Raw genomic sequence first — 12,066 nt, forward strand, 5'->3', positions numbered from 1 at the left:
TCATGTGGCCCGCAAGAGCTTGCAAAGAATATAATATGTTTATTATATGGTTACATGCCACTTTACAGAAGCAGGTTGCCCATAAACTACATGTCCCACAATGCATCTCGTTTTGTGACATGCGCACTGAAGAGACTCACAATTATTTGCCCTGGACTTCTACTTTCAGACGTAGTTAATTACTAAGTTATTATCCTATCCGATAATAATCAAATTCAGAGTCAATAATGTAATATAATACATGATATATATTATATATTTATATATGTATATTTATAGTTACAACCGGCCCTTTGAGTGCAACCATAATGTTAATGTGGCCCGTGATGAAATTGAGTTTGACACCCCTGTCTTAGAAGATGGATGTAGATAGAATAATAAATATCGGTTAAAATAAGTGCTTCAACATAGTTAACATTGCAGGAAAGTTGATTGTTAAGTCCCAAAACAAACCATGCAATATTATTAAACGTTAAGTACTTTGTCAGGCTTAATATTTATCTGTATATACCCCAAAGCTTTTTTCTTACATGTATTTAAAAGAAGACCTCAAACTTGTCAAAGTGTGCATCTCTGACTTGGTAGAGAGGCATGGGCATGTGTTTATATATATAGGGGTTGGGACACGTTTCCCCTTCATTTCATGACCCAACCATTTCTGTTTCGGGCCTGAAATTGTTCTTGTCAATTTTTTACATTTAAGTTATTCGTATTCATATTCTGTGAACAATGTATTTTATTTTGTTAATAAAGTCCCTATCTTTCAAATTGAAACTGCTCTGCTTGCTAACTTGTATTTGTTGATACCATACTTACTACAGGGATGCATACATCATTATTAAAGCTAATTAGTAATTTTCTATAGTGTGTTCCAAAAAACCATAGAAATAATATAGAAAGCACTATAGTGATACTACATAAAACTCAATAGTATAGCTATAGTAATTTCCTATAGTGGCCGAAAAACCATAGAAATACTTCAGGAAACACTATAGTGTAACTAACTTCACTATAACATCACATAGCCAACTCTATAGTATTACTAAAGTAATTCTAGTGTGTCCCAAAACACCATAGAAATACTATAGCAGTTTTTTGTGGTATTTCTATAATAATCTTAATAGTAATACTATAGTGTTTTTTCGTACTGAGTGATATATATTATACACACTGCTCTGCTTTCTGCTTTCTTTTCTGTAAACATCGCGTCGCGATGAGAGCAGTTAATAAAATAATATCCAGGGGATGCATGCAGAGCTGTCATTGGCTGAGATAAGTCCGGCCGTGCGTCACGCCTCTTTGAAACATCTCTGTTCCCGGAAATGCATCCGCGGAGGACCGTGGAGGACCGTGGAGGACCCATCAGTGTATCTTCGGTTATAGCTCCTCCAGAGTCTCCTCGATGCTCGGTCCTCAATGTGCATTAAGAGAAATGTCCTTCAACATGGCGCGCTGAAATCCATTTCCGGGTCACTACCGGAGGATTCGAGGAGTCGAGGAGTCGAGGAGGGGAAATTAGAGAATTGAGAAGCCTTTATGGACCGATGCGGTGCTGCCCTGAGCGTCAAAACCCGCCTATAGGAATACATTGCACTCAGTTGAAAGCTCTTTGCGTCCGTTTATGAAGCTGAAGGAGACTCGGTGCGTCACAACTGCACGCCACGGGACCCTGACCAAGCGTCGCTACTGGATCAGGGAGTGAGACTGTGTTGGTTATGTTATTAGATGTATCTTAGCGGGGAGGAGGCCTCCAGATATAGAAAGGCAGCGGTTTGGGGAAATGTGTCCTTGTTGATAATTTGATCAAGAGAGGAACACCGGCAGAGCTTAATCAGATCGTCCACCGGCCGAGCGTTCCCAGGTAACAGACTGAGTCTGTGGCAAGCAGCTGAGGGCTCCGCTGGGAAGGCAGCAATAACATCTCCTATCCTGAGGTGCTGTGTGTGTGTGTGTGTGTGTGTGTGTGTGTGTGTGTGTGTGTGTGTGTGTGTGTGTGTGTGTGTGTGTGTGTGTGTGTGTGTGTGTGTGTGTGTGTGTGTGTGTTTATTTGAAGTACCAAGACAGACTTCTATTCTCCCAGTAGGCCACGGCCTTGTTTGTGAACTCCCTCTGAGCATCTCCTCCACAGAGTAACCTTGAATCTAGCCTGCACACACACACACACACACACACACACACACACACACACACACACACACACACACACACACACACACACACACACACACACACACACACACACACACACACACACACACACACACACACACACACACACACACACACACACACACGCAGTATTATTCATTCTAGTGGTTTCCTTCTTTGGTCTAATCGTGCAGTTTAGCACAGCGCTAGTTCAGCAGGAACCTGCACAGTACCCTTGGGGAAAATCTAAATGTGTCAAACAAATGGTTGAAGAGGCATCTGTGACTGCCGCTCTGCCAAGGTGACAATCAATTCACAGCGAAAAGGGAAGGGACTGGGGAAGGGGTTGAAGGGTGTGGGGGGAAAGCACCTGGGGAGTGCCACCAGGCTGAGAACATGCCCTTATTCCTACTGGCAGCTGTTCCTCCTAACGGGCCTCGTTACATTATTCAACAGGACCGCACATTGTATTACTCGCAGATCTTCTCGTGAGCACACACGTGTTGGTTCTGAGTGACTTTGCCCACATCCTATTAGAGGAAGTCTACATTAACATGTCCAAGTTAAGTACTGGGGGAGTCATCGACAGTAATCCAGGAAACCTTTTTTTCCAAATATTTCATACGGTCCACGAGCTCTCTGTTCTGGGGGCCCTGCAAAGACGCCAGCGCTCACACACAGTTCTGTCTCTGTAAATGGGGAGCGATGTCTCAGATCGATCCACACAAACCTCTCCCAGCTAGGACAGGGGAGAGGACGCATGGATGAGGAGGAGAGAGGTGGGAGGGCACGAGATGTAGATCCAACACATGCTTACGATCTGAAGTGAAAGGAGGCATGTGTTAGTTTGGGTTTTGAGTTCAAATATCAACATGTTTCTCCAGAATAGCAGACTCAGACTTTAGGTACACATTTCATGTAAATGTATCTTACTTGAGTATTTCTAATTCTTTACATTTAAGGCAAATATTGCACTTCACCTCAACCAGCTTTTGTCGTTTGTTATATTAAGTATAATAGTCACATGTCTAGCCTACTTTAGAAATCAGTTGATACCTTCAGCTTGCTTGATGGAAAACTGCCAATCACAGCAGAGAAGAAACGTTCTGATTGTTGGTGCTGGAATATTGCTAATACCATTGGGAGTAGATTATCTGTTCCATGCACTACTGTCAGGATATAGTCACAGTTTGAGCAAAATTAACAACAAGTTATTTCCATTAAAAATGTACCTTTTAAGTATATTTTTGTTATTCTGTAAGGAAGGTAAAATAAGTAATTATGTTAGGTGCTTCAACTCTCCAGTGAATTGAGAGACATGAGTTTTGCTCAGGAAACATTTGGATGCGCAGGAGACTTTATTGTAACGGCGAGCAGCTGGTCGGTAAAGATCCCAAACTGATCCTCAGTTGTTTCTTCTCTTCCTCCTCAGCCAATCAGCAGGCAGCACCTGGCAGACTGTAGCCGACATGGTGAAGATGGAAACACACACCATCACCGGCCTCCTCCCCAACACCATCTACCTGTTCATCGTGCGAGCCGTGAACGCCTACGGCCTGAGCGACCCCAGCCCCATCTCTGAGCCCGTCAGGACCCAAGGTCCGGCTGCACTCTCAGGTAGAACATGACTCACACAGAGAACTGCAGCAGAGGAGTGAACATGAGTGTTTCCACAGATGTGAGTCCCACTGGGCAGGGCGTGGACCACAGGCAGGTGCAGAGGGAGCTGGGGGAGGTGGCCATCCAGCTGCAGGAGCCCGTGACCCTGACAACGTCCTCCATCAGAGTGTCCTGGACCGTGAGTGGCTCTTTGTTTTATTTTAAGGAAGGACGCTTTGGAGGTTCAGAATGGACACATTTGACCCATTTCTCCTGTTGAGGATTATATTTGACATGTGCCCAGACCTTTCACCTAGTTTATCACTTTCTATTATCCTCGACTCTCCGTGCAGAGCTAAATCATGGGAGTGCCACTTTGTCTCCTTAGTATTGCTTGTTGTACACTCAAAGAGGTTTTAGGTTAGTGGAACGCATAATTAAGTTGAATCTAATATTTTGTAACTTATTATTATTGCTTTCAACTAACCTAATAGAGTTATGTGAAATCAGATATAATACATTTAAAGGTGGGGTAGGTAAGTTTGAGAAACCGGCTCGAGATACACTTTTTGTTATATTCCATGGAATGCTCTTAACATCCCGATAGCAATGAATATCTGAAGTGCTTTGACACAAAATCCATAAAAAAATGTCATCTGTAGAAGCCGTAGTGCTGTAAAAAGTACAACCAATCGGATGGCCTACCTGCCTGTCAGCCTTCCATCGGGGCACAAACTTATATCGTGCCCTCATTGGTTCGTGTGTGTTGGAGGAGGGGCTCTATAAGGAAGTGGCAGATTTTCTCCGGTTGTGTATTTTCAAATTCTAGCGATCTCGAGCCGGTTTCTCAAACTTACCTACCCCACCTTTAATTAAAGTCAGTGTTTCCGTCCTTTCATTGTGGGTCATAGCTTGATACGGGATATTTGCTGCCTCTAGGGACATCTAAGTTATGATATACTTTATTGATCCCAAATTGGAATGTTTTTTTAAGTAGTCCATCTTATCGGGGAATTGTCCACACTTTGGAAAATATTCTCTTAGCAAGGAGCCACAGTGCTTTGCTTGTTATGTCTATTCCTGCTGACATTTATTTAGAACTAGCTAAATACATGAGGCTGGGTGAGAGATCTTCAGAGTTCGTTGGGCACGAGCGTTTTCACTTCGTTGCTGTAACTGTTCGTCTCTCCGGCCGTAACTTCCAATAAACCTTCAGTGTCTGCCATCAGGTAGAGCTCTCCTTTTGTTTCCAGTCCATGCTCCAGATGTTTCCTAAACGTCTCCTTCCTCTTATCTTTCTCTAATGTCCCCCTCTGTGCACTCCTCAGGTGGACCGTCAGTCTCAGTACGTGCAGGGCTACCGGCTCTTCTACCGGCCAAGCGGGGGGTCCTGGCTCCTGCAGGATATCAACTCCCCCTCTGAACGCAGCACCACTCTCACCAACCTGCTCAAAGGAACCGAGCACGAGATAAAGATCCGTCCATATTTCGATGAATTCCAGGGAAAGGACAGTCGGACGTTACTGGTTCGAACCACAGAAGAAGGTGATACATCTTGTGGCTTCTGAAAGAGATGCACAGAAATCCTCTTTAAAGGGGACCTATCATGCAAAATGCACTCTTGTACGTCTTTTATTCATGAATATGTGTCCCCGGTGTGTCAGGGAACACAACACTTTCTCTTTTCCTCCCCAAATCTCTAAAAAAGGGGCTGCAACGGATCTGATACAGACTGATCCAGATTTGAATTATTTTCTACGTCACAGAAGGGGTGCTCCGCTTAGTGGTCAATTCTCCACCTATCAGGGGAATGAGAGGTTGGGCCACGGCCGGCCATTGCCGCTCGAAAGTGCTGGAGACGCTGTAGTACATATGCCAGGCCTGTAAGTGGCGCTGTAGTCTGCCACAAAAGCAGTGAAGAAGACTTGGCATGGTTGCCATGGTTGCCCTTCTGTTTATTCTCCGCTGTGGCTCTTTTTCTCCCTCCCCGAGGCAAGCGTTTGCGCCTCCTGCTTTAAAACAAATGAATAATGACTCTACAAGTAAGAGATAATGTGCAGCGACGCGGTCATTATGGGAAAAGAACACCGACAGCTGATCAGGAGCGAAGCGGAGGGATCTAGATCGGCATGAAGGTGTTTCCCCATAATGACCAAGACGCTGCACATTATCCCGCTTATTACACGGCCACATTCTCAACAAAGTAACGATATGACTCCCAATATTAATTTAAATGCTTTTATGGATTTAGAAAATGATTTTATTGATTTAAAAAATTGTTGTATTGATTTAAATTGATGCATCCGCTAAGAAAAATAGTCCGTAGCAACGGCAGGAACTGCTTCGTTAGTGTTTTTGAGGAGCTTTTTGATTACAGATTTGAAAACATCGTTGCTTGCTTTAAAAGTAGCACAATTCATTATGTCAAACCTTGGAAAGTATCTAGATATCCCTGCCCTAATGCCAAAGTCACTGGCAACTGAATATGTGTCGCCGTTTGATGTCTATGTCTGGACCGCTGCGTAAAAAGGAGGGTTTCTGCCCGTTACTTCTCTTCTTACTTCTATAAGAATAAAACACGGAGGACGGAGATCTCTTTTTCTCCCCCTCTTCTCCCCGCTGCAGCCTAGCAGCTGATCTCAGAGCACGCTCCCCTCTCCTGCAGGGGGGCGTGATCAGCTGCAGCTCACAGAATCAGCCCCCTGCAAAAACAGGGCTGGAAAGAGCAAATAGAGCGAAATGATGCATGGCTAAAATGCAGGATCTGTTTGGTATTTTGAAAAAAAAACTATATTTATATACTTTATATAGGTATGGCCCTACAATATATTGTTCAAATATAGCATGATTTGTCCTCTTTAAATAAACCAAGGTTGACTTCTTTGACATTGCGGGGCCTTGGAATCGGACGTTTATTAGCCTGTCTGACACCACATTAATCTCAGTAATCTTATCTCACTTGGCGGTTAATTTTATATCCTCCGCACTTCTGGGTTCATTTATATTGATTCTTTTTTCATTCAATTCGCCCTCCACACACTGCTATTTCTGCAGCCTGAGGTTTTTTATCAGGGTTATATGAGCTGATACAAACTCAAGATTAAAAACAAGAGAGCACATATCTTACGCCATCAGCACTTTGGATCGAACGAGAAGCTTAGTCTGGGGAAAATAAACTATTATTAACTTTTTTAAGAAATAATTAATTTCCCCATCTGATACAGCTCTCTTTCATGTTTCTTGTCTTGTGTTTTACATGTCCTCCCTTTATCCACTGTCATTTTAAATGTGCGTACTCACTCCAAATTCTGCCTCTCACAGTCCCCAGTGCCCCACCGAGATCTGTTACCGTGGTGACGGTGAAGCTAAGCAACAGCTCCAACATCAGCGTCTCCTGGGAGCCCCCCCCCAGCGAGATGCAGAATGGTATCATCCAGGAGTACAGGGTAAATACCTCCGCCCGGTCCACTGTCACTTTGTCTTATCTGCAGGAAACAAGCACCACCACCTAAGAATACATATATAATAAACAGCACAAAGCTGCGAGAACACATTGAACACACTGCTTTAGGACAGGGGACATGTCACCATACTTGGATAGGGCTCAACATGTTGGAAAGTTCCATTTTAACCACAAAACTCAATCAGCACATTACTTTTTAATACATTTAGTCTTAAATGTTATGGTTTTATATGCAAATTATGTATAATCTTATTAAATGCAACTATAAAAAAATGTTTAAAAATTGTAAATGTTATATGACTCTAATATATGAAAAATGCCATCTCTTAAAACCTTAAGAATATTGTTAGTTGTTTTGAGAAATCAGCCTTTACAGATGTGTATTGTAAAATTCCATACAAGTTAAAAGAATGTCAGATGAGTAGTTTAACATTAACTAATAGACATTACTATGAAAGTTCAATGAAAGACAATAATAGTTTTAAGTCTTCTGAAGTTGTATTTGAAAAAGCATTTTATAATGCTCACTTAAATTAAACACCTAAATGTGTTCTTTTGAAGTTTTTTTTCTACTAGAAAAATATTTGTATAAGCAATAAGACAACAACTGTTACCCGGTTGAATTGCCCAGTACAGAAAGATTCATGTGTCACCCTGAAGTGTCTCGCCTTAATGTTCACATTTTAAGAATAAGAAGATTGATTCAATTAAAACCAAACTACTCACACATAATGGAGCTGGGGGTTCTTAGACAGTCACCAGAGCATTCTGTCTCCAGGTGACCTTCATATTTAGTTCATTCTGGCTCCATGCAGGGCAACAGAAACTCACTGGTGGTCAGGTTCAATCTCTACTGTACATCCAACACAGGGAATATCTGAGAGCGCACTGATGACATATTGCAGCATTGTTAGTGATTTCATCAGGGAATAAATGCAAATACACTTTCAGCTTGATCTCATACACGAATACATTTAAAAGAGAATTGAGCAGAACAAATACATCTGTGTCCCTCAGGTTTGGTGTGTGGGCAGTGGCGGAGACAACCAGACGCGGTACTACATCAACCGGACGGTGGACGGGGACACTCTGTCCACGGCGCTGAGGGGCCTGGTGCCCGGCGTGCTCTACCAGCTGGAGGTGGCGGCGGTGACCAGCGCCGGGGTGGGGGCCCGCAGCCAGCCGCTGTCCGTGCTCATCAGTGAGTCCACCACACCAACAGCTGCAGGAATAACAGTTTCATATCTCAACAACGTTCGGAGGGATTGTCATGACATTCTGTGCACACATTCAATGTCCCCAGAGGATGAATCCGGAGGGTTTCGGAATCAGAAATCATTTCATGTTCCCCCACAGCGGGGGAATGTACATCGTTACAGCAAAGGGACAGAGCAGACAAAAGACAACAATACAAACAGTAGTCTAACATTTTAATTAAAGAGACAATCATACTTTAATAAAATCAGATAAAGACATAGCCATGGCATAAATACAAAAAATAGCAATATTTTATTTTGTTTTATTATGTATGAATTTTGATATGTATCTGTCAATGTGTCTTTGCATACATTTTAAAGGCACTATATCAATAAAATGTATTATTATTATTATTAGAAAAAAGTAAACAGAAATATAAAAGTATTGAAGGAGCAGCCTGTAATATCAGTTTTGACTGTAAAGAAAATGTGAGTCTGTTATAGTCATGAACAGTGCTAAACCCTCTTGTTTATTATCCAATCCTTTATTAGCACATCTATGCAGAATAAAAGAGATGCACATCTGTTCGAAAAATATCACTCTATTGATCTTCAATATCAGGATACATGTATGTATTATCCTTGCAAGAATGGAAGTAGTCATCACACACAGAGCTGCGTGGGACACATAGTTCCCAGAGTAGAGTCCTTCAGATGCTGATATACAAGAGAGGGAGTTCCAGTCAACAAGATGGAAGAATACCGGTTCAAAGCAGTATTCTGACATTAGCTCAGATTAGCTGAGGCCTGCGTAAGCAATACACATGACGGTCATATGCCTCTCTCTCTAGGCAGGGCTGTGTCATCAAGCCAATCTATCATAGCTTCAACATGAGCGTCATCCATGTAGTCAGACATCCGGCTACGTGCACAGCTACGTAGGGCCTGTGTTTTCATGTGCTACTCTGATATAGAAGGAACATTCAGTATTTTCCCAACAACATGATATTTTAACATGCTCACACTCTACAGGTCACCATGCCAACCGTAAACCTGCTAAATGTTATTAATGTTGAAGTTTGCATTTAGTGTCTGTGCCCAGGTACCTTAGACCCTCTGGTTTGTATCATAGTATATAATGTCTCTACGGCTCTAGCTCAATCATATACAATAGGCTTTGATTGATGTTTAACTTTATGCACTAGGTTTGTATTGGTTTGGTTAAAAGACATTGAAGCACAACAGATCAACAAAGAAGATGACGTAATGATCTGTAGTTCCACTTAGTTTAGTTGATCTGATTTGTCGCCTCGTGTCTTCCCCCAGAGCTGCCAGCTGAAGCGCCCTCTGCTCCAGGCGGGGGGGGGCCCAGCGACGGCAGCGAGGAGAGCAGCGTGAGTCTGTCGGAGCAGATCACCGACGTGGTGAAGCAGCCGGCCTTCATCGCGGGCATCGGGGGGGCCTGCTGGGTCATCCTCATGGGCTTCAGCGTCTGGATCTACTGCCGCCGCAAGAAGAGGAAGGAGCTGAGCCACTACACCGCCTCCTTCAACTACACCCCCGCAGGTCAGGCCCACACGGTGGAGGACACAGTGATGTCTTATTGTGGAAGCACTCACATCGCAGCCCAAAGCTTTGCATACACTGGAAACACTGTCATGTTGACTATAATTACATGTATTATGTCAACAGATTGAACTGTATTAGGTTAATTGAACCCAATAATATTAACTTTGAACAAAATATATAAGGTTCAACTTATTTATATTGCTTTCAACTAACATAATTAAAGTCATCTTTTCCGTTTTTTCAGTGTTTTTATTCTTTTAAGGCGAAATAATTATATTTCTATTTTTTAAAGGGAAAATAAACATTTAAATTGAAATGCATGTTTGCACATTTCTGTGATAGTGGGAACAGCTGATCTTGAGAATAAGCATTGTGTTGCGTAACAATAACACACACTGTAAGCAAAGGAGGCCACAAAGCTGCTTCTCATCCCTCTCTTCCTCTCTGTCTCCTGCAGTCGGTTTTCCTCATGTCGAGGGAGCAGGACTCAATGGAAGGTAATTGACTAGCATCCCACAGTCCATGTATATGCTGCCATCTCTCTGTATTCTCTCTGAATGCACAGTAGTAACTAGACTGGACTGATAGTGTAGATGTTTCTCACTGTCAGTGACCGTTGTACTGTGACCCCCACACTAACAGAAGTCTCCTCTGCAGGCCGGGGGTTCTGGGGGGGAGCATGGGAAACTACCCGTGGCTGGCCGACTCCTGGCCCACCACCAACCTGGTGCACAGCGGGAAGGAAGCTGTCACCTGCTGCACCGCCAACCACGACACCGCCGAGAGATACTACAACGGTAGGAACAAACTATTCAGTACATCATGCCCGTGTTCAATTCAATTAATGTATTAACAGAACATTTTAAAATACAACTAGAGTCATGAGACATATTGGAGATATGTGAACTGGGACACACTTATAAGCTGTCCAGGGGCCTCATGTATAACGCCGTGCGTAGGATTCACGTGGGAAGGTTGCTTACGTTGTAGAAATCCAAAAAATAGGTACAGAAATGTTCCGACTTTTTCCGATTCAACAAACATTGCGTACGGGCGAGGAAAGTGCGTACAGCACTTCCTACGCTGGTTTCCCTTTATAAATCACAATCGACTCGAAATAAGGTGCCGCTTTTGCGGGCTTCACGTAACGCCCATATGTGCCTATAAATAGTCAAAGAAACGCCCATTCATCCATTCATTCATCCATTCTGACTGACTGCATGAAGAAGAGCAGGAAATGACGACAGAACAGCTAAAAAAGACGTCTCACACGTGTCAGATTCTGGTTATGTTGGGGAGGTGGAGATAAATCATATTGTTTGGTGGATGCAGTTTGAACAGAGTAGCAGCATGGAGGTCGGATCGTCACCAACATAAATAAATAAGTGGTCCGAAAAAGGTTCATGACAAAAACATACACATATCCTTCCTCAGGCAGTGTGTTTGTACCGGGGACAGGAGACCCCCCCCCTTGATGAGAGACTGTAAGAAATGATCGGGGAATCCCTCCCTCCGGAGTGGAGTCATGACGACTGGATCTGAATTATGTTTTTGTATTTGGTGGTTTGTGTCCCAGCTGTCGATCAGCTGTGCGCAGCGTCTCCACTGCAGCCTGTGCGTCTCAACCCCCCCCCCCCCCCCCCTCCCCCCGCAGCAACCCTAGTTAAAGGAAATACAACTAGCCTATGGGTTGTGTTATATTAGCCGTACAATTTACCACATATGGTGTTCTTAGCTTCCATACTTCCTGTGTTTTACGAGCGACTTCTCAAGTCTTGGCAAACGGCATAAAACACGATTTAACGTGATAGTATAGAAAACCATGTTCGTATCTACAACCTATAGAAAAGCAAAACGGCGTCAGTTTAGACGTAATTCTGTCCTCCTGCTTACCGCACCATTTATGAGAAAACATTTCATAACATTAACATATATATATATATATATATACATAAACATATTCGAGGTGGTTTTCAATAACATATCCGTATTTATTTATTTCTCCAGGTGATGTTTTTGTGTGCACTGAGGAGTCTCAAACAGGCGTTTGTTTAATCATTTTAAGATTGACTTTAATCAATGTTTGAAAAT

At 42.9% G+C, this 12,066-nt stretch overlaps 1 protein-coding gene across 1 annotated transcript in view; it reads left to right on the forward strand.

The window, feature by feature from the left end:
- Positions 1-12,066, forward strand: part of robo3 (roundabout, axon guidance receptor, homolog 3 (Drosophila)) — a 174,718-nt gene that overhangs the window by 130,474 nt on the left and 32,178 nt on the right. Inside the window, exons 12-19 of the mRNA XM_071205372.1 lie at positions 3,581-3,747; positions 3,825-3,946; positions 5,076-5,292; positions 7,069-7,193; positions 8,228-8,411; positions 9,733-9,972; positions 10,433-10,472; positions 10,633-10,772. Of these exons, the coding sequence (XP_071061473.1) occupies positions 3,581-3,747; positions 3,825-3,946; positions 5,076-5,292; positions 7,069-7,193; positions 8,228-8,411; positions 9,733-9,972; positions 10,433-10,472; positions 10,633-10,772 (1,235 nt within the window). The remainder of the gene's footprint in view (positions 1-3,580; positions 3,748-3,824; positions 3,947-5,075; positions 5,293-7,068; positions 7,194-8,227; positions 8,412-9,732; positions 9,973-10,432; positions 10,473-10,632; positions 10,773-12,066) is intronic.

The sequence above is a fragment of the Pseudochaenichthys georgianus genome, chromosome 14, assembly GCF_902827115.2.
Source record: "Pseudochaenichthys georgianus chromosome 14, fPseGeo1.2, whole genome shotgun sequence".
NCBI lineage: Eukaryota > Metazoa > Chordata > Actinopteri > Perciformes > Channichthyidae > Pseudochaenichthys > Pseudochaenichthys georgianus.